Below are 24,017 nucleotides of genomic sequence, written 5' to 3'. Positions count from 1 at the left end.
AGAGTTCACAGTTTTTCGCCGTGTGTACAAAATTGAATTCCTTTGAATTCTTTTTTTTCATTACAGAGAATTTTGCGTTTCATCGCTTGAAATAAACGTGACTTTGATACAGGTTTTCATCATAAACTATGTCTACAGTCTACAACTATATTTGCGATACTGGGGTAGAAAATCTGGAATTGCAAATTATTTGCGTCTTACCGAATCCACACCCACGCGATCTTTGACGTCTGTGATGTTAGTTTCCGGTCTATCTCAAACTTTTCCGAATACTTAAAACAAACTTTATCTACGCCATCACGAATCTCGAGAAACGTGCGTTCTTGATAAAAGCATAAGCATAATATAGGTTTCCGTATCTCTAGTACGTTATTACGTATCGCTGCTCCGGAAGAAGTGAATGGTTTTTATAGCGTATCTCTTCTTCGTATAATATATAGATATATAAAGATTCATATATTATAGATAGATACTCTATAGATTTATAATAATAATAACGTATATATAAATGTAAATGTCACTCATCATTATATATCTTGAATGAACTTACCCGAGAGAAAATTATATTACAAGAAAAATTACACATCTTTTTCTTGTGAAATCAACTAATTAAATGTTCATCATCAAGTGATTTAGAATCTCAATCTCGGAACAAAGGATAGCATGATGAGACCTTATACGTCGTTAAACATTAATCACGCCAACGTAACGTTTGCTTAATCATATGCTATAATGACAGCGATGCATGTATACTGCGAATGTCACCCCTAATCACTTAAGCTAATGTATGCACAAGAAATTTCGGTTTATGTTAGCGCCAAGGTTGGATTCTATCGTATCGAAATAAAATCAGAAAAAAACGCACATTAAAGTTGGATAGCACAACGAGGACATCAATTCTAAACGAGCCAATGGGTGCGTTCAGCGGACTCAACAGTTGAGCAATTTTCCGATGTCATTCCATGCTGATTGGCTGGATCTTAAAGTAGGAACAAATCACGTTCGATTGCTACTTAACAGTTGAGTCCGCTGAACGCGGCCATTGAATGGCGCGTCGTGTCACGTATTCTCGCTATAGTATCACTACTAATTAACAATTATCGGCATCTCTTGCGCAACGAAACATTATAATTTTTTTTTTTTTTTTTTTTAATAAATTTCGCAGACGTCATCGAAAATCCGCAATTACTAATATCCTATTTAAATTTATATATTTGAATTGTGAAATATATATCTCTATAAAATTAAAGTAAAAAAAAATCTCGTGGAAAAAATAAAATATATCAGTTGGATTTGAAATAGAAAGAAGAATATTTTCTGCTTTGAAGAATTTTTTTTTCCTTGACACATCTTTTGGAATATTTTCGGAATATACCTAGAATTTCACAATATGTGTGAAATGGCAGGGAAAAATTCCGATATGTAACTTGCTTCGAAGTAAAGATTCATCTCATAACATAGGTGACAGGTTCGAGGTAATAAGTTGGCAACATTCACGCTGACTTCGTCTTAAGTCCAAATATATCTGCGCACTCATTGTGCGAGCTCTAAGAAGTGGAACGAGTTTTTAAAACAAACTTAAGCAGCATTGAAAATATTGTAACGAACAGAATTCATTATATAATGAACAAAAACATTTATATTCATTTCTATATATTGTATTAACAAAATAATTTCTTATATAATATTTTATCCAGACAATTAAGATATAAAATAATTAATATAATGATCGAAACAGATTTTCCATAATGATAATTTCACGAGTCTGGCACGTGTTAGTTGGCGCGTGTCAACTGACACGTGTCTATTGACGGATCCCTTTGAAACTGATTCCTGTGCGAGACTACGCTGCACTATTCTGCATTTCAACTGCATTCCCTCTGTAGCAGGATTGGGAGATTATTGCAGCAGGATATGAATTAGATATTGCTTCTGTGCAATTAGCTTCTTCTCGCAATTTATGCAACACTGAAATTTCCTCCTCATATAAAACGATCTTGGAAAATCCACGCGCGTCAAATTCTCTGTACTATAAATGTATTGATATTTCTTTTGTAAAAACACACACGGTAAAAGTGAACAGTACTTTTTACTTTTAATTTCTTTTCATTTTCAAAAATTGTTTTCAAATTTTAATTTATCTGAATACCGAGAATTACACATTTCACTGAAATAGTTAAAATCTACATGTTACATTTCAAAGTTTCAAGTTTTAATTGGCTTTATTAATTTTATCATTAGAGTTTTACAATTTTTTTAAAGACTGTTGAACCAAAATGAATTAAAAATTCTTCGAGATATAAATAACTCTGATAAAATAATTTTGATAATAAATAAATTCTCTTTTTCTACGTCATGGAAATAAAACTTCTTTATTAATTCTATCATTAGAGTTCTACAATTTTTTTAAAGACTGTTGAACCAAAATGAATAAAAAATTCTTCTGATATAAATAACCCTGATAAAATAATTTTGATTTTCTATATTATAATAAATGAATTCTCATTCTCTACATCGTGGAAATAAAACTACGATCTAGATGGGGAACAGCCTAAACCTTCATTGTTTCCTTCAGTGTCAGGCTGTCGGTATTAGATTAGTGTTAAAGCCTCGCAGAATTTACACATTCGCTTCAGTGCAGTGTGGGATAAATGCAGGAGGAATGCGATTGTCATTGTGACACTGCACTTGTATGTACATACACTTATTGTTAGTAGTAACTCGCTTGTTCCCCGTTTCACGCTCCCCACTGCGCGGCCGTTCTCTTTGCGGCAATGCAAAGTGGAGCGAAGAGAGACACCGTCACGTGCAAAATACAAGCGGGAGGGAGAGCCAAAATAAGCAATACGGAGACGGGACCGACACGAGAAGCGCCGGCCGAGATAAAAAGCCTGGCTGTCCCGATTCAGGCGCGTAGACCACGTTTAGCAGTCGGACGGCTCGCAGCCTCCGCCACTTGCCAGGCGATTTTACGAGTGAGCTGTAAACGTGTCGGTGGATCAGAAAGTGCTCGGTACGTGACTCTTCTCACGCGTCACGCTCCGAATCGACGACATCAGTCGACGAACTCGTGACGATCCGGGGGAGCCTTGGAACTGGAGCAGTTCTTACCGATACTTGACGACTCGCGACTGTTTCTTCGGACGAGGATCTTTCATCGGGTAGTCTGGAATCGGAGCAGCTTCGATCCGATCATCCACGAGACCCGTTTCTGTTAATCGAACCTCGTGAAAGTCAGCGCAACGCGTATCTTTCGCGTCGTGTCAAAAGTAGACGTTTGTTCTCTCAGTAGTTGTCTCACGCAAACGCAGTGACCCTTCCTCGAGTTTTTTTGCGGGAGAATTGTCAAGTGTGAAGCTGTGTGATCGGCAACTGGAGCTGAATAGGCCGGCACGATGATACCGCAGACGACGAACGGTGAAGTGAAGACGAGCAATATGGATAGATCGGCTAAAAACTTCAATTATCTGAGAACTCTGGCGGATCTTACGGCAATAGCTAGTATCATGGCGGTGCAGGTAATTTCAGGATTGTTTGATAATCAACTTAATCAACTTAAGAGACGTATCCGAGGAGACATTTCTTCCGAGATTTCTTCCGAGAGTTCTGGCGTATATTTCGATTAATTTTAGAAATTACAGTGATATAAATTTAATATTGTATTTCTACTCACAATATATAGTCAGCAAGAATGAAGGGATATTAAATAGTATATTAATAATTATTCGAGCTTATTATATTTTATTATCATAATCTGACACAAGTTCATCAATTTCGATGGGTCGTAATCACTTCTAACAAGCCAGTTGATTACGTAGCATTTAATTAATTAAATTGGATATATAATCGAGGAAGTAAATAAAGAAAACGCAATATGCCAGTGTGTATTTATGATATCCGATTTTATCAACGGGTCTCGATAGATTTCACCGACGCGGCCATCTGTCACGGTAATTTGGACAAATAAAAGCGCTACCATATATAGAATTTCGAAAGACGATCGATCGTGCGAGAACATTCATTTACTACTACTGTTGTCGTCGTAACCAACGTATGTCGCGGCAGAGGATAACGAATGGCTGGTGAAATCATTTGGCGATGCATTTTCATGGTGCGACCTGAATTCTAAATTATCGCAAAATCATACACCGAGATATGAAGAATGACAGACGTATCGCGAGATGACAGGTATATTCATTGTCCAATTATAGATCGTGTTATCGGTAGCCTCACGTGTCTTCTATCTAATAGCTGTCAGACGGTATCAATACTTGGAATAATCTTATCGAGGGAGTTTTCTGCGAAAACAGCCTTATGCGAAAACTCGGGGCATTTAATATTATCTCGGATGAGAGTGACGCTTAATCTCGATTAGCAATTAGCAAAAGAAATAATTAACAAATGGTTCAACTCGGAGTTTGACTGCGTAGAAAGCATGGAGAAATCGTTTATCTCGACGTTCATCTCGACAGATATATCGAGCAAAGATCACTGATTAATCGCGACGTTTCTCAAGAATTGAACTTTGACTGAGAATTTGATACGTCGATACATATTGTAAACACGGTTATTGCGTGGTACTTTCTTATAACGAGATGCTAAGAGATACTTTTCACTGAATATTAAATCGCGAAGCTAAAATGTTCTACTAATATAAAGAGATATAACGAAAACTAACTGAACGATGTAGGCTTTTCTGCGGATGTGATTATCCACGAAACATGAACAAACGGGAGATTGTACTATCGTCGACTCAGGGAGATAGGGCAGATAAAGTTATATCGCGGGGTCAAGCAATCGCCGGGACCTTAATTAATGTCGATTCGTCCGCGTCGCCGTAATAATGAAACTGCACTTGCGTTCACGTCACAAAAAACTCGCGGAATATTGAGATTTGTTTTTCCCGATTTAATATTCTATCCGTTCACGGTTCTCTGTACTGGCAGATATGTACACGGATGAAAGTACTGAAATGTGCTTCTTATGCGAGCTCAATCAAGTTTGATGGAATATGTTCGTGTCGGACACAATAATGTGGCGCGCCGGATGCGATTACTTGTTTTACTTTCATAATAGTAGCAAGATTTCATCTTATAGAGATCATATTGAAGCATGTAGAAGAAGATAAATATCTGTATAGCTTTAGAGTATATAAAAATTTCTTGAAGTATAAAAAGTAGGATATAAAAATTAAATAAATATAATAAAAATTTGGTGAAAATATAGAAAAGAGAAAATTACATTATCACAAAAGTAATGAAGGATATACGTATAAGGAGAAAAGAAAGAGAAAGTTTCTATTGAATCAGATATTAATTTAAATTACTGACTACTTGTTAGTCATCTTGAATGACTGATAATGAATGATTGATAAAAAATGAGATTAGGACTAAAATTCAATAGAATTTTAGAAGGCAATGGGAATCAACGTGGTCTAATTACTATGATTAATTAATAAAACCGATGTAAATCCAAAGTAGTAAGGAATGTCGACGCAAGCTTGACCTTTTGCGACATTTCAATGAAAGTTCATTGATAATTATATTACGAAGGAAAGGTGAACTTGCAAATAGAACGTTGGCGTTGTCACATTAGTTCGGTTAATCCTTTTATCGTATGCAGGGTTTAGATTACGTTAGAACATTTTCTGCATCCTGATATCATCCTTGTGATTGTCAGAAATCATTATCATATTCGGGCTTTTAATATCGTTAAACGATTTTTATCTCATCTCTGTAAAACGTACTAATCATACGTAATTATCAATCTTATCGTCCTTTTATTTTGCATTTATCTGATTACGTCGATTCGGTTTAAAAACCGATTTATATTTGCGTCAACGTAATTTTTAATGACGCAATCACTTTCGATAATATCCAGAACGGTTGTATTAATCTCATTTTTATACGAGATAAACCAGATTTATCCGCGTGAACTTGTCAAGTTTAGAATTTAGAAATAGAATCTCGATATCTAGATATCTCTAGGTACACGAATGTGGTTCAAATTCTCGATAATGCTTACAATAGACAAATTGTAAGATAACGGAATATTATTGCAGAAGCATCTCGTTATAGTTATAATGTACTAGGAATTATCGCAAGAGAAGATTTATATTCCGCAAATAATGCCATGAATTTATGACTGCTTTGCTCGCGAAATCTCGACGTGACTACCTGAAACGAGATTGCGAGCCAAAAGCGTTAGTTTCGCGATATAACGCGACGTGTTCGACACGTACCACGTCGTTAAATTAGATTTCGATTTTCGCTGGATTCGTCGCACCTAAGAAAATCTTATTGTGCACCTGAATGGGGATATGCATTGCCGCGTTCAAACAAGCGGAATGTAAGCGCGCGCGTCAATTTATTATTTATAATATAATATATGTATGTCACATACGTATGTCACGCGAGCAAGCACATTTTACATTTAGTTTTTTTCCATCCATCTACTTGAAACCTTTCAAAATCCTCTTTATCTTTATGGTACCGCGCAGAGAGAAAGAAACACATCATTGTTTCGAACGAGTGAGAGACAATGTGATAAACATTATGCCAATATTTTATGAAAGCAAACAATTTGAATCGTAGTAATAGCTCTCCTTTCAAAGTTTCGCGAGATAACATATCATTTGTTGAGAACGAAATGGCAAAACAAAACACATTGATCTGCAAAGCGTCTCGAATCCGACGAAAATTAAAGTCATTTAAGGAGATGAAAAAATACTAGACGTGACATGTACATACACGTGTAAAATTGTTGGTAAAAGTACCTTTGAGTTAATCTGACACGCCTCTTTTATGTTCTTGTTTCTGACAAGGCTGTTGCAATTTTTTCCTATTCCTTTGTTATTTGAAGGTTTTTTTCAGAGCTAAATTGTAAGAATTATCGTACACATCGACAACTATAATCGTAACTACGTTAGACAACAGTAATAATTGCCGTACAAAAGTATACGTTTATATTTTAAAAAAATCCGACGATGAGCTTCTCGCTCGTTAATTCTCATTTGGTAAATATATGCATAATAAACAAGCTACACAGACGCGCGATAACTGAATTAATTAGTCCGATAATACGAGGCATTTATTTATTTTCGCGATCGAAAGAAGGTCGAATGTTAACAATAAAATTTCGAAACAAAATATGCGGAATCGGGCAGTTGTCGAATGCAGAGGAGTCCAAAAATTATTTGAGAAAGGAATGCGTGACGATTTTCAATTTTGTAGAATTGACAATTGCCATTTTTTGTTTGGTCAAGATAATGAAGGTGATAGATGGAACGAAGCGAGCCAAAATTTATTGGATATACAGAGGATGCTTAATTAGCGTTACACTCAATAATATTCCGCGGGTCATTACTCCGGCTCGCGCGGCTCACAAGTATATACAAATGTATATATTTGTGTATATTTGCGTAAATACATTTATTTGCATTTGTCGGAAAGATGATATATGCTGTGATAGTGGCTCTGATAAGAACAGAAAGCAATCGGGACCGGCATTATTTGGTGAGAGTTTGCGTTTGCGCTCCCCATGCAATCGTGCGTGCGATACGCACAAATATCGTAAATATTCGTGACGAGATAAGGGTAGAAAATCACGCGAATGAGAGAAGACTTTCGCCCTGGCAGATTACTGAAATCCGGACTTTCCCTCGGTTCTTTATTTTTTTTTCCTCTCTCCTATTTCGTAAATCTCTTGTTTTAGATTTTTAATTTATCATTAACCACGTTTTCGTCATATGTAATCGTAAATCCCCGATATATAGCCGTGGCTTTCTTTTTTTTTTTTCTCGCAAATGTATATATCTGAAATCGGTTTAGTAGAAACAATAGATTTGCTTGATGTCAGGTAATTTAATTTAATTTATCATTATCCACGTTTTCGTCATATGTAATCGTAAATCCCCGATATATAGCCGTGGCTTTCTTTTTTTTTTCTCGCAAATGTATATATCTGAAATCGGTTTAGTAGAAACAATAGATTTGCTTGATGTCAGGTAATTTAATTTAATTCCCTTCATCAAGTCGTAGAAAATTGTAGGGATTCTTTCGATGATGTAGAATATTAAAATCAAAGTTGCAATACGATATAGTTGATTTACGGATACAATTGATGAATGAATGAATATACGTCGTGTTATCGCAATAATTTATTAATTCATATATCACAGAAGCGCAAAGTACATTCTTGATTACTCTTTAAAATTCATCCGACTCTCTTAATGATTCATTACTATTTTTTTCTGATTACAGTTCAAGAGAATGCTGAACAAAGAGCTATCGCATTTCTCAGAATCGTCCAAATCTGGCAATCAAATTTCGGAATATATCTGCAGCACCTTCCTTGGTAAGTAGAATGCTTTCTTGAACTTGGTCGCGCGTAAGAGATTATTGCAATAATATATAAACCGATAAGTTATAAATTTGTGTAGGACAAAGGGAGGGGTTAATGAGATTGACGTATGTCATTCTTCGAGAAAAAAAAAACTGCATAAGTTTCCGCGAAATATATACCGGAGGAAACAAATACCGAGAAATTCGTGACATTGCGTCTAACGAGGTCATCGCCAGAAGCGAGTTTTATGGGTGCAATAAAACGAGTGCTCTTACGCATTAAAAGCCCTTGAAAGACCGTAACCGGTACCACCATGACCATTCATTCTGGTTAGCTCTCTTTGTCCGAGGTATGGTCGGTTGTGACCGCGCAAGGTTTATCATAAGCGAAAAAACCACCGATCGATCCCTTTGTACTCGAGACCAGGGTTTCGCAGAAGACACACTTTTCATCACCGTGTGATGAAAAATACGATTCTCGCGAGACGACGCGATTTACCATATTGAATATCGTTCCATCTGCTTATTCCTTAACGAAGTAATCCTTGCTTGCGCTTCTTAACTCTCCGTTTACGACGTGCTGATTTCATTACGTAGTTTCCTTAACGAGTTTCGTTACGTAGCTTCCTAACGAGTTCTCCGTTTGATCGTCGGCTGTAAAGCGAAAGTTTTCTGAAATCGTAACGAAAAGAAATCGGAAGAGGAGACGCGATGGACCGAACACGTTTGATGATGCGATTGCATGATCTTACGGTTCGATGATTGAATTTTCTTAATCATCTTAATAACGTCACGTTACACGACATGGATTATCAACCATCTGATGTTCAGCGCGAACTTATCGGTCAATCTGACCATAAATACTACAAGCTGATAAATAAACGCGTCAGCTAATCTACAATCAGAGACATAATACAGATGCATTGTCACTTGATTGAGCATTCAGATGCAACGATGATCCTGCAGTGGCAAACGCGATAGAGAGAATATCGTTTCGTGTATATAAAGGAAATCTCTCTTTCAACATTCTTTTTAACGAACGATATTCATAATATCGATTATTCGCCCGATTTAGATTTTATATTAATTCTGGAAATGCATTATAGAGAGTTCTTTTACGAGATATTCTTACACAATATACTTTGACATCATATTTCTTATCGTGATATGGAAGTTCATTGCCAAGTTTAATGTCGATCAGAGAGTTGACCGATTACAACGCTTGTTTAATCACGCTTCCGTCATTTTTTGCCCTCTTCCCTAGACAAGCAGCAGGAGCTGGATTTACCATCTCTGCGAATCGAGGATGCGGTCGCTGCTACGGGTAGCGTGGATACACGGGCGGCGAAGAAGAAGGATCGCGCGCAAAGGGGCCCGGCCGCTATGTCACACATCAGCGGCGTGAAACGGCCATTGACACACACAAACAGCTTCACCGGGGAGCGCGTGCCGCTTCACGGGGTGGAAACATCGAACGAGGAGGACCTCGGCAAGGTAATCCTTTGACCTTTTAGCTTTTGTCACCACCGCGAACGGTGTTTCCGGTCTCTCTTTCACGTGTATGCCAGGCAGCATCGCTCAGCTGGCTCAGCCGGAAATCGAGAATCGAGAATTCGTAAATTAATAAACGCGACAAGATACCAGAAAATGGAGAACAAAATTAATCGTTGCAAAAATACACACATCGCGTAAAAACACGATATCGTAGTTATCGTAAAATTTGAGAGCTGTCTTACAATCAGTCACAGAGAGAAAATTTATAGGATTTTATAATCTAGTAGCTCACAAAAAATTATTGATGCACATATCTCAGAAAATGAAAGTAAGATGTCTTTCGTGTCGATTAGATAATATATATTACTTTCTATTTGCATTAATAACGCGATCGATACATCGACTACAATTTGCATTTAAGTCAGGTGTGTGACTATGTCACACACATAGTATATGAACATTCATTACCGCATTCGAACACTGGTATTCATGGAAGCTAATCTACGTATATACATATATCTGTTCTATCATATTCAGTTCTATCCGATTCGATGAGTTGGGATATTGCGCCCACGAGAGATATATTATATTCTTGGAAAATATCTAATTATCGTCAGAGGTACTAACGTGGCTTTTAATAGAATGATATTCACCCACGTGCCGATGCTAAACTGATTACAGAGCACGATAGAATAGAGATTTATTTAACTATACAGGGTTATTAATCGCAGCCTAACGAGAAAGCACGTGTAATCTGTTATATATTATTGATTATGGTCGTAAAACTCTTCGAGAAACAGAAGGTTTGTTAATAGAATGTTTACAATTATATATGTATATGATATGTGTGTGTGTGTGTGGTTTTAATACGATTATTGCTTGATAATTAGTTTCATAATTGGAAGAGCTTTAGTTCTGAATAAAAAGCAAATTTTATTAAGAGAATCTTTAATAACTACACACACACATAATATAATCCTATTGAATCTCAATAATCAGTTATCGCGATAATCCTATTAAAATTATGCACTATATAATTATTAACAATTGCTCTGTTTTCCGACGACTAAACAATTAAAATCCAATATCGAAAGCGGTGTATAATGGATTACACGTGCTGTCTTTCTTATTAACAATGGAGATGTTACAATACGTGATGTGGCACGCAATTTACGAAAACTGTAATTTATTCTTCAAGAGAAAAAAAAACTAATTTTGAAGTAAGTTTAACAATTGACGTCACGTCACGTAGGATTTATTTTGTATGATATTATGCTGGTTTTATAATTAAAAAGAAAAGCAAAATTAATCTCTAATCAAAAGGTTAAACATTTAGGAAAATGAAAAAATTTTAATTCGATATTTATACGTATAATTTAAATATTTTCTTAATAGATATATAAATATAATCTTTCATACAAATAACACATTGACAGTAATATAAAAAAAATAATAATTTTATAGGAAATAAAATTATTTCGTTTTCTTTGTAGTATAGTTACATTTTTTAGAAGAAATAAAAATTTTGGAGTATATCGTATTCTTCAACTAGGTCATCCCTAGATTTTTTTTTTAACAAAGGACGAGATCTGCTAAATATAATATACGCTAAATTTTTTTTCGCGCAAACGTTTTGATTTGGTAAATTTATCGCGGTAAACGACCTTGTTCACTATTTTTATCATCAGTGATTCCGTTTCTTTTCGTTCTTTTTGATCGACTTTTTTTATGTTGACATTTTCATCGCGAAACCGAGAATTCCACAGTGTTTTTGACTTTTATCTGCGACTTATGGATCTCAATATCTATACTGTACAATACTGCATCACGGTTCACGAATTGGCGACAATATCGGTCTCGGAAAATTCCAGTAGCATCCTCGATACAACATGTGTGCATCCATGGACCAAATATTGACAGCACATTCGATTTTTCGAAAGCATTAGCGTGCACGAAAGAGCGATATAACGATACAGAATAAGGGATACGAAAAGAGAATAAGGGAGAGAGAAAAAGGGAGGGAGAGAAAAGGATTAGATCACAGATCAACAGCGGCAAGATCTTGCGGATTAGAGAGACCGATAATTAAATGCGTTTCGCGCACAAAGTTTGCGCTATGTCATTAACTGTGTCGAGTGTATATTGACTGTGCAATGTGCTCGCCGAACTTTCATCGCGCTTCTAGATACCTCTGTATCCTATAATAAAGTGTCACGCGACTGTCGCAAATTTTATTCTCCGAGCAAATCACCGTTGCTATTATTTCACTTTCACACGTCGCTTTCATGCGTGGGCATATGGATGAAATTCACTGAATGTATTCGAGTTTTATTCATTATAAAGAAAGTCTCACCAGAGAGCCAAGTGTCATCCTCTCTGAACCATTAGGGATCCGCTGGGGACCAACCGGGAAAGAATAAGAAGTTGTTTTTAATATCGAGGCACGTGAGACGAAATCACTTAGCAGCAAAGTTTAATGGATGACTTGAGTTAAAGCTCGACTAACCAGAATATATAAACGGAACTTTATATTTCCCATTCTAGTTTAAATGGACCCCATATAATAAAGAGCTTGAAAAAAATTTATCCATGTAAATGCGCGCATCAGAATTTATAATTCGCCGAAGATGATCTTTTGCTTAAACACGCATCTTCAGTATTCTCTCTTAATGCACACATATCGTGCATATTGATGTGTTTTTTATTTGACTCGGCGAATTATCTGGTTTTCGCCGGGGAGTACGTGTCGGTCTCCCTGGAATAAGATTTGTAGAAAGTAAAATGTTTACTCTATGGCGTGAACGATTATCCCGATTACAAGGCTGGTTGTATTTTAACCGGTATATACAGAAACATTTGGGCCGAGGTCGCATCGTTTCGATAACCTGAATAACTCGGGCGATTAGCGACTCGTCTTTTGCGGCAGAGACGAGAAAGAGAAACTGATTTCTTCTTACGAACGCTGAAAGAGACATCGTGATCTTGAGGTCATCCGTGATAACTTGAACGAGATTCGACAAATATTTTAAAGTATCGCTTTCGATTAAATATATCGCGTCAAATAAACATTGAAAATTTCTTCGTGTTCTTTCTGCTCTAAAAACTCTATTCTTCGTCGTTTTACTTTATGCATTATTTCTTAGAAATCTATTTATGCGGGGAAATAAGCAACGAAAGAGCTCGTCTTTTCCATTATGGTAATGAAGATAAATTTTTTAATGAAAAAAAAAAAAAAAAAAAGAAAGAAAAAGAACGGCAACTGGGGTGTATTAAGCTATTCTGCATATTAATCGGATTTTCTATAGAAAGACTGTTGGCGATACGCTTACCAAACTAAAATGCGACGCAGACGTGTCCTTAAATGGCTACGTGATCCTGCAGGCTTTCCTAGACACGAACTCATTTTTTTAATGCCTACGCAATAGTGATTCAACTGTCTCAGAACGCTGCTTTAATGCGTCATGAATACTTAATTTGGATGCTTCCCATGTATGTTGAGTTCGAGAAACAAGAGACTGTATTATTTACAAAACCGAGATGATAGAAGCTAATCGTGATGTTGTTATTTACTTAATTAAGATCACATTTTATATATTTACAAACAGTTTTAGTATATCAAATTGTGCATCTTCTTCTTGAATCAGTCACCTAATGTGCTCTTGTTTCGTTTTTATCGAATTCCTTATCGCTGTTGTAAATAATTCGGGACTCTCTGTGCAATATTGTTCATAATCAGGTCTACGTATGACCTCTTGGCGATAACCCTTTACTATCTTTATGCCGAAACCCATCGACTTCTCTTGTGATATCACTTCGAAAGGAAATATTTAATTAGTGTATTTTACACATTGTCGTATATCACATATTAATGTTTTTTACGTAATTACAGCTGGTCTCGGACATCGATAAGTGGGGCATCGACATCTTCAGGATAGGCGAACTCAGCAGCAACCGACCCCTCACTTGCGTGGCGTACACGGCCTTCCAAAGTCGAGATCTGCTCAAATCGCTGGCAATACCGCCCAAGACCTTCGTTACCTTTATGATGACTTTAGAGGATCATTACGTGAAGGATAATCCCTTTCACAATAGTCTCCACGCAGCTGATGTGACTCAATCTACTCACACTCTGCTCAACACGCCTGCCCTAGAGGTCAGTATAAAAGAAATACATATTTCGTTTTATGTATTATTGCCGTTCGCATCCGAGCTCAAATAGCTTGTTGTCTATATGATAAACTGCTTATAAATATCTTTTCCATTAATCAGTGCGAAATATTTATTTTTCATAAAAGGAAGAATCGATAATTCTCTATGATAATAATCCATCATAATGATGTGTTGTATATTGTATTACAGTCCGTGTTCACACCGTTGGAGATCACCGCTGCATTATTCGCGGCTTCTATCCATGATGTAGATCATCCGGGACTCACGAATCAGTTCCTCATTAATTCAAGTAAATATCGACCATTTATTAAAAATTTTTTATATCTTCCTAGTCTTTATTTCTATGATAATGAAGAGATAATTAACGATCCATCTTTTCTTTTTATCCAGGCTCTGAACTCGCGCTAATGTACAATGACGAGTCGGTGCTGGAGAACCATCATTTGGCAGTCGCATTCAAGCTTCTGCAAAACGAGGGCTGCGACATATTTGTGAACACGACGAAGAAGCAGCGGCAGACGTTGCGAAAGATGGTCATCGACATGGTCCTTTCGACGGACATGTCCAAGCACATGTCGTTGCTGGCCGATCTGAAGACTATGGTGGAGACGAAGAAGGTCGCCGGGTCCGGCGTATTATTGCTCGACAACTACACCGATCGCATTCAGGTGCTGGAGAACCTGGTGCACTGCGCCGATCTGTCCAATCCAACAAAACCATTGCCGCTCTATCGACGATGGGTGAGTCTGCTGATGGAGGAGTTCTTCCTACAGGGCGATCGCGAACGAGAACAGAATATGGACATAAGTCCGATGTGCGATCGGCATAACGCCACAATCGAGAAGTCGCAGGTCGGCTTCATTGACTATATCGTGCATCCATTGTGGGAGACCTGGGCGGATCTGGTGCATCCGGATGCGCAAGACATTTTGGATACTCTCGAAGAAAACCGCGATTGGTATCAATCGATGATACCGCCCTCACCGCCGTCCGATGATACGCAACAGTCAGCAACGAACGAAAGTCAGCAAGATAGGATACACTTTCAAGTAACGTTGGAAGAAGGCGACGAGACCGGCGAGGCGGTGGAGGGTGGTGATACCGGCGGCGACGGCGGTGGCGGTGGCGGCGATGGTGAATCGACGACATTTTCCAGCGAGGACGCGGGCGGTGAGGCGGAGGAGAACGCCACGGATGCTGGGATGTGACGGAGGCTCGCCGGGATTTGCAGAAAGTTCCACGAGAAGGTGCATCAGAGCTGGTGGCGCGTGCGTCAGTGACATTTGCACTTAGCCGCGCCTAGCCGCCGGTCTCTTTGTATCGACCTATGCCGCGTTGGCCGGACCACGAGAGGAGGAAGCGGTTGAGATGACGGGAGCCATCTCGATCGGGCAACAAGAGATAACGTTCCGACGACGACGGAACAATGACGGAGGTGCGAAAATGCGTCGGAATCGCTACGCTTCGGCTGGACCGAAACGAGCGACGCAAAAGGAGCACGTTTTGCCGTCGTCGTCGTCGTCGTCGTTCTAGTTTCGTCTCCGCATCTCATTTGAATTCTATCAAGCGGGAGGGGCGAATCTCTTCACAAAGTACCTGCGCAAATGAAAGCGGCAGCTGCATGTTTGCGATATATATCGAGTGGGTGGCAAGATGTTTTTTTTTCTTATACACACACGCACACACCGAAGATGATGACGATTGTGGGACGGTGATCGTCCATCGTGTATCAATCCATCATCTTTTTTTCTTCGACATATGATGAAGATGTGCCGCCGTCGAAGGCTGGAAGAAACCTCTCTTCCAGAACCATGCAAGAGATCCTCAACAACATATCAACAGTATATACAATTCTAGCCGAAGCATATTAGCGAACAGATCGATGTCACTGTCTTCTTCTTGAACGTTTCAAACGCCGCACAGAAATTATATTGCGTGATACGTAAGTTAATTGAAATTTATTTGCATACGTCGGAAATTTTAAATACGCTCATCAATCTGTTTTTTATGTCACGATATGACATCATGCTGTAAATTCAGTAATGTATCTAATTTTGCAAATAACCGAAATGTCCCACGATAATTTATGTTCAAAATTATACATGCGATATCGAACGGATCGAACACATGTTATCCGATATACACGCTACATACGAAAAGAAATAAGTGACAAAATGGGAAAAACAATTAAACGGATACTCAGTTACAGTTAGGCGTTCATTCTTTTGGTTCTTCGACGGTTATTCAAATAGTCACCTACTTATCGGTAGAAAGAGAAGGATACCTGTCTTATTAATCGTAAGATTTTGTCATGTTCGCTTTGTAGACGTAGAGAAATTCGTAATTGAATTGTTCGTAATCGAAAACGAGAATCCAGAAGTAGCCGCGTGTCTATAAAGGAAATGCTAGAGCAAAATAATAAAGTATTACTCACCATCTACATGATTTACGAAGAAGGAGCGAGATAAATTCGCTCTTTTTTTCCTAAATCATGTAATCAGTGGGAGAGCACCGAGCAGCAGAACAGAGGAGGGAGGAAGGGAGACATCGAGATAAGAGGACAATTAATTTTAATACACAACTATGTCGAGAGCTGGCCTTTTAAGTTTGTATTAAAATTAATTACCGAGACGCTTTCTTCTTGCGATATATACACAAAAATATACATAAAGAAACACACACATATACAGACACATGACACAAACGCAATACGTACAACTACAATGCGCGCGAGGATATATATATCGATAGATGTTTTTAACCAAAGAGTAATATAAGTGATTGTTAAGTCGATTGCCGAGCGTGCCGTTCACCAATACGTCCTTTGGCGACAAATATATATTCCAGCGACGGTGAACGAATCGTTCTGGAATCTCGCGTGGAACGTGAGAAGTGAAAGAAGTCATCCTCTCGCCAGGGATGTCCGTGAATCGCTCAAATTTGTGCAAATTCGTTAGGTTCGAATTCAAAAGCGCGATCGCTCCAAGCGAATTTGGAATCTTATCACGCCGTTTGAAGGCTCGAACGTCCAAGGTCAACCGTCGTGCTTCTTAATGTACAAAAAAAAATTGACGACATCCCCACGAAAGATTATATTCTCTTCCTCTTTTTTGAGTAAGCCGCACGAACATAATTTTAATTTCGTCGTATTGGTGAAATGGCGACAGTTGCGCGCCTCGATAATATCAGGGAAAATGAATGTGAAAAACACGTCTTTTTAATGACCGAGTGTATACCGAAGATCAGCCTAAAACAAAATTAACATTATATAACTACTTAAGTCGTAAAAAAAAGCTTGCCATCGACTGCGCGGAGAGTAAGAAATTCGGCATACGAGTCTAAATAGGCGCGTACAAGCGGTGATAGCTCGGGCTCATGTAATCATACATTTCTTAATCACGTTAAGGTAATTACCTTATAATCGCATAACATAAAAAAGAAAAAAGAAAAAAATACTACGGAGAAAGCAAAATCTCTATGTGTGTTGTAGACAGTGATCTAGTGAGTGTTTTGGTGCTGGCCACCAAGTTTAGCTTGTAAGAAAAAACTCCGAGGTTCACGAGAGTCCGCGACTATACAATTGTTAAGTCAAGAGAGGGAGAGTTAACTTAACGAAGTTTTTAGGGCGTAAGCAACGAGGTTATAATAATAATAATAATAATAATATTATGTAATAATTACTGATAATGATCATAATATTAACAGTAATAATAATGATTAAAGCGCGATAAGAAAGATACTGATTTATTAATTAGTGTTAACGATAACACTCACACTACGCAAACGAGAATCGAGATTACGTTCGCTTCACGGGGAGGGCAACAAATCGTTTGCATGAGGAGGAAGAAGAAAAGGAAAAGAACGAGAAAAGGACGATCAAGTGTTATCGATGATGTACCTCTGCACTGACGTCGAATTGGAAACTCGACGAAAGTATTCGATTAAACGGTGATCTTTTTAATTAATTTAGTGCGGGTGCGCCTTTGATTGTATTTTGACTGGAAACGAGCGGAAACGCACTCGTTCTTTATTTTCCGCAACGTTTTCTTGTCGCTCGTCTCGATGGATCTCGCGGGTATGCGCGCAGGTACAAATATAAAAAGAAAGAAACACGCCACAAAATATGACTTGTCACACAAATCTCATTGAATTGTCGCGGTTTATCGTATTTTTAAAACATGATTATTTGAACAACAATTGGAGCGTGTCTTCAGTATATAGCGGGTCTGTTGGTTGTTTGTTAGAGATTCAAAAAAAGACAAATAATAATAAAGAGAGGAAGAGGCGCGAAATAAAATTATACAAAGCACGCGAAAAGCGATCCGATGATTTACGAATATAACAAATCGCATTGTGATTCAATGAGATGTGTGTAACAATATTTAGTAATAATAGAATTATATAATGGTGATGAGATGATGAGGAGAGAAAAATAAAAATATCTGTTTGATTGCTGGACAGTTAAATGAATGTATTAATATCGTGTAATCGTCGTACGAGATATATGTGTAATAAAACATATTTATTGTCGGAACTCATACTCTTTTTTTCTTTTCTCTGCCATTCAACAATTTAAAAAAAATACAAATGAATATATATGATTATAAAATATATATGAATATATATGATTATAAAGAAGATTTGATATGAACATGTAAAACATTTATCAGAAGATTTTATCGCGTGGAATTTATAAATAATTTTAAATGATAATACAATAAATATCTAGATTTTTTATATACATCTATATATATATCTTAATTGCCATCAATTTGCAATTTACAGAAAAAAGAATAGGAGACGATGGAGTAGAATAAAACCACGGATTCATCTTAATTTATTTGTAAATATATTATTAAGTATAACATCTATAATATAATAATAATAATATAATAATGAAAAACCATTTACATTAATAGGTATCATTGTAATATTTTAATCCAATAGTAAAACACTCAGTTATGTATAGATTCTCGATAGCTTTCAAGCGTGTGGAGATTTTTTTTAGAGTAGTAGTACCATCAGATCGCGCATGATCACGGTGCAAAACATTTTTTTCGTCGTGTTTGTCTCTGTTTGTTTCTCCCTCTCCCCTCCATATAATTACAATACAATAGTAATTTCTTTCAATAAGATCGATACCGTCTCTCCCCTAACTTCTTACTTTATTATGCCGCCCATAAGTCGACATTCTTTAATGAAAAGTGTATTCGGGGCGACTTTATACACCATGAGAGATGATTATTCTTAATCTATCGTCATTATTGCGGGTATATCGAGATGCCTTAAGTTGTGTACAGTAACGCTCCGAATTATTGAGACTCCAAGAGCGCTAAATCACCGAACCGTACGCTATCGATAGGGATAACATCGTCGTGAATCGTAACGAAAAGAGGAAGCTTCGGGATACATCTGGATTCGTTCTCACGCGAATAAAAAACGCCTGGTATTCGCCTAAATTGATCGAACCTCAGTACCCGATTCTTGAGGAATGGAAGGCCGCAAGGAGAAATTTCTTCGTCATCCTCGACTCCGCGAATCGATTCACTTAATAAGTATTTAGCGGCGTCTTGTCGTTTTTTTTTTCTTACGAAAAACGATTTAAATTACCAAGTAACTCTCTCGTTAAGACTAGAGACGGTAAGTCGTTGTGTCGTGTTCTCTACAGGCAGTAACGTGTGCGCGTGTTCAATTACATTAGGGGAAATTTCTTTTTGACAGTCTTCTTAAATACATTGCATGTTTTGCCTGTCTCATTTTATAAAAAAAAAAATCTCTTAAAAATCTAATAAATTCGAAACAAGGGATGAAATGAAGAAATGGTGACAGTTTTCTCTCGCGACACATCTTACGCGTTTGATTCGAAAAAGGATTATTTCGCGAATTACAGGATAACAGAGGCACAACTTAATAGCGAACACGAGTGCAACTACACGGACTATACAAGGTAATCACAAGAACAGAGTCTCTGTTCTCGTCTCGACGTCTCGGTTCCAACTTTACAACAATAAAAACGTAGTATATATATTTTTTCACAATATAATTTATCTTTAAATATTTCTGTATATTTTATATATATAACTATGTAACCTTCGATATAAATACCCTGAAATCTACACTCTCGCGATCTATCATAAAATTGAATTCACCTCCAGCCTGTTCATTTACTCCCTTCTTTTTTACACTTGAGTATCTCTCTTCGAGTATCGACGCGAGATTACACTCGATCGTATTTGTCACTATTCGAATCCTTTAAGTCTACTATGTACAAGTAATTTCCCGCAGCTTTCAATCCTAAGATGCAACCTGAATGATGGTCCGCAAGACGTATATTTCGTGTTTTGCTGTACAATACCAGAGCTAGTTCATAGAGCCAAGATAGTGCTTGTTGTATAATATAATATAAGACACTAACTGACAGGGTAAACGTAAATGTACGTATCTCGAGGATCACGGTTGCATCTAAGGAAAGATAACAGCTGTATCTTTACGGCAGTTAGAACAGCCGGCACTCTGAAATCTATCGATAACGTTCTGGAGAAACTTCGCACGCAGTTTGCCATCCCCGACTAAAGAGAGGATGCAATCTCGTCCCAAATATTAGGGACATAATATACATTGTATAATCCCTTACTGTAAAAAAAAAACATTTAAAAAAATTAATTTCTGTCGCATATATCCTCGGCAAAGAATCAAGCATAGTGTAGAAGCAATCAAATGCTGATTGAACTCTGCCTCTTTTTGATCATCAACTATATCCTTATCTCTTTCATTGTTTCCCTATAGCTTGTTCTTTATTTTATCTAATAGTGTACAATTTATAGCCAACATCGAATTGTCGCGTAGTATATTTATTTATAGTATTTATATTTGTATATTTATTTGCGTATATATATATCTGGCTGCGCCCCCACAAGTATGTATATGTATAATCGATTATTATATTACGATCGAATATACCGTTCCCGCTCTCCGTTTTGCGATCGAAGAGTCCGTAAGTAAAATATTTCGAATAAAAAATATGTATATTTTGTCGACACATATTGGTTTCCGTTCGAAGATCGTATCAAACGATCGCACTGTCACCGTCTTATAACTCTCTATCTTCTTTTTATACAATAACTCTCAATGCTTTAATATATATTTTAACCAAATTTTTTTATAATCGATACATAATCAGCTCAATTAATTAATTTTTCGAAAGATTCTCTATATAATGTTGACAGATAAGTTTGTCCCTTACTGGATATCAATTCTGAGAAATCACAGAAAATTTAGAATCTATTTTGCTAATTATAGACTCTTTCAGAATACGTCAAAACTATTTTTAGAAATTATACAAAATTATAAATCTGAATTTCTGAAAAGAAATTTAAACGTTATTTATCGCATGCACAACTTAATCTACTGTTTCTTTATTCTCTCGATAACGATATGTTGTATTGCAATGATTTTCTGTCGCACACATTTCTGTCGCATTATTTAATAATTAAATCGAATAATATATTAGTTGTTTAAATTGCACTTTTTTATATTATATCTTCGATACTTTAGTCAGTATCTTATAAAAAAACAAATTATTCTTTTTGCGAAAATATTCCGATTGAATTAAATTATTATTCAAACATTAACTGAGCATTTGTTAAAATCATTTATTAAATTTGTTGATTAAAATTTTGAATTAGCGTAATTATTTCCGCTTCATTAATCACGCGTACACATACATATTGTAATTATTTCTTGCAAATTTCCTATTTTTATATCCAGAAAAAAATGATTGATAGCAATAATATTTTATATTTATCTCACATATTGTGTGTTACCATCTCAAATCCTTTCGCTGGTACATTTTCGTTTCGTGTTACTATTATATTCGCAATAGGATCGCGCGGCCGAGATTTCTCGATTTCAGCTTACAGAAACTTTCGATGGCGTACAGTCTCGACTTCACATTTATCGCACGAGGATTAAAGTTCAATAGCGGATCAATGTAACGTTTTTACAGAGAACTTACAGACTAAACGCTCCTCTGATAACTATCTCTTCCGCGAGATGTACAAAAGAAAATGAGAGATTCTTTATAGGAGCAAGGAGTCCGTTTCTTCGTCCGTTTAGTCTGTCTTATAGTACTAACAGTGATAGTAGTAATAATTACAGTAATAATCATTCGTACGGCTTTTTTCTCCTTTTTTTTTCATCTTCTTTTTACAGTTCTCTGCTTCACGGCAAAGAGAGATTCGCGCCACGAAGCTTTTAATGGAAATGCGTACATAATTACAAGTTGGACGTGGCAGTTTTTTTATTCTTCCCTAAATAAGTACATGTTTCGTTCGCGCTTAAAAGCGTCGAATGTGTCCTGCGAATGTGGCAGTGGCTGTGAAGCTACTTCTAAATAAATAGTTTATAGGTCTATCATCACGTCCTCTTTCTCTCTCGCGCTCTCTTTCTTTTTCGCTCGCTTTTTTACTCCCTCTCAAATCTATGAGCAACACTCGTATCGTATAATATTGGCCCCAGCACCCTTATTATTTTCTTTTATTATTATATCATCTCACGCGACGACTACAAGCGCAAAAAAAAAAAAAAAATTGCGTTATATCGAATAAAATTAGATAGTACTGTAAATAGTTTTTGCACGAAAATAATTTTCTTTCGAGAAAAAAGCTTGTGTATGTATCTAGAGAGACCGAATAGAAGTAGTTTGCAATGTTTAGCTGTTATTAAAACAAGATTAGACGGTGACATCTCTCTCGTAATGAGATTCTCTGAAAGATGAAAGCATAAAGAATCTCGGGCCCGAGTGCATTGTCCATTATTTCCGGTCTCGCGGCCTCGAAGGCAGCATATTTTTCGCGAAACTCAATATTTGCATCATTAAAAGTCGTCGTTTCTCGCATCTTCAAAGGCAAACGTATTCCATTATATAGTAACGCAAATCCACGCCGATTCTATCTATGAAAACAGCCACCACGCAACACGCTCTCGCTTCGCGTTCTTGCCATCAGGAGAAACGTACAGCAAGTTCTCTATTATACATGAACGCAATGAACGAAGAGAATGAATTCGGTATATTTAACGTGCTGCAGCAATCACGGTATTCGAGCGTGGTAATGACAAGAGCTAATTTCCGTAATTGCAGTTATTAACAGGAGTGGAATGAGAGGGAGGATGAATATATTTTGTAGCTGTTGCATAAAATCACATTCTCTGGCAGTAAATTCCTATTTAATTACAATTTATGAATAGGTATCGTTATATCACAATAATGCGAAGTTTATTAAATGATTATGTTACCCTTTCTTGTAATATTCTTATTTTCGTAATAAGATAACAAAGTTTTTTTTCTCTCTCTCTCGCGTAATGATGCCTTTCTTCAATAATAATATCGTCATCTCGATCGATCTCTCTCTTAGCGTAGGAACGTGCACAGGGAGATCGTATTTCGTGGATGCATCGATTTTTATTTTTTTTATGTACATTCGTAAAGCCTCGCTTCCGGATTCGGCTCTGCCACATTCGCGGGGCTGGCACATGCATCTATATATTATGTATATATACCTTACCCGTTTCCGACTTGTCTCTTTTATTTTTTTATTTTTTTTTTAAATCACTTCACTCACCTCACGCACCGCGCTCACTTATATTCTATAAGATTGATTATTAGTTTTACCTTTCTGTGTCCCACCGTCTCCCAGAACGTTATGTATAATCACCACAAACGCAAGATCGCAATAAAAGAGTCTCTTTCAACTATATTGCCACGGGTGTGTGGCGCGTCTCGGCTCAGTGGCATCACCTCGCGATATATCTGGCAAGAAGGGCGCCGAAGAGGACAATGTAAAGGAGAGACGCCTGCATCCGAAGCGTCCACGTGGTCGCAGACGAGATATCGTCGCAATGGGCTGAAAAATATAATTAATATTTTTTTTTCAAAGTATATTTTAAATAATTCTTTTCATAATTAATATTTTTTAATTTTAAAAATATATATATTTATTATATATAATTAAT

At 36.9% G+C, this 24,017-nt stretch overlaps 2 protein-coding genes across 20 annotated transcripts in view; one reads left to right on the top strand and one right to left on the bottom strand.

Moving 5' to 3' along the window:
* The window catches only part of Dnc (phosphodiesterase dunce), a 149,350-nt gene extending 130,810 nt beyond the window's left edge, over nucleotides 1–18,540 (top strand). For 12 of the 13 annotated variants that reach the window (XM_083043049.1, XM_083043043.1, XM_083043044.1 and 9 more), the window contains 5 exons: nucleotides 8,262–8,355; nucleotides 9,607–9,836; nucleotides 13,726–13,989; nucleotides 14,196–14,295; nucleotides 14,397–18,540. In XM_083043049.1, the coding sequence (XP_082899175.1) occupies nucleotides 8,262–8,355; nucleotides 9,607–9,836; nucleotides 13,726–13,989; nucleotides 14,196–14,295; nucleotides 14,397–15,214 (1,506 nt within the window). In that variant the 3' untranslated portion in view covers nucleotides 15,215–18,540. Of the gene's footprint in view, nucleotides 1–2,905; nucleotides 3,519–8,261; nucleotides 8,356–9,606; nucleotides 9,837–13,725; nucleotides 13,990–14,195; nucleotides 14,296–14,396 lie in introns of those variants that run through there. The other variant, XM_083043053.1, reaches the window with a different exon arrangement.
* A 319-nt stretch (nucleotides 18,541–18,859) lies between these two features.
* LOC145939027 (uncharacterized) overlaps nucleotides 18,860–24,017 on the bottom strand; it is a 300,920-nt gene continuing 295,762 nt past the window's right edge. For all 7 annotated transcript variants that reach the window (XM_083043056.1, XM_083043055.1, XM_083043060.1 and 4 more), the window contains one exon: nucleotides 18,860–23,908. In XM_083043056.1, coding sequence (XP_082899182.1) covers nucleotides 23,799–23,908 — 110 coding nt within the window. In that variant the 3' untranslated portion in view covers nucleotides 18,860–23,798. The remainder of the gene's footprint in view (nucleotides 23,909–24,017) is intronic.

Source organism: Prenolepis imparis, unplaced genomic scaffold (genome assembly GCF_030444845.1).
Source record: "Prenolepis imparis isolate NDT839.2.m4 unplaced genomic scaffold, iyPreImpa1.0 SCAF_7, whole genome shotgun sequence".
Classification (NCBI taxonomy): Eukaryota; Metazoa; Arthropoda; class Insecta; order Hymenoptera; family Formicidae; genus Prenolepis; species Prenolepis imparis.
This window is presented reverse-complemented; position numbering and strand designations above follow the sequence as displayed.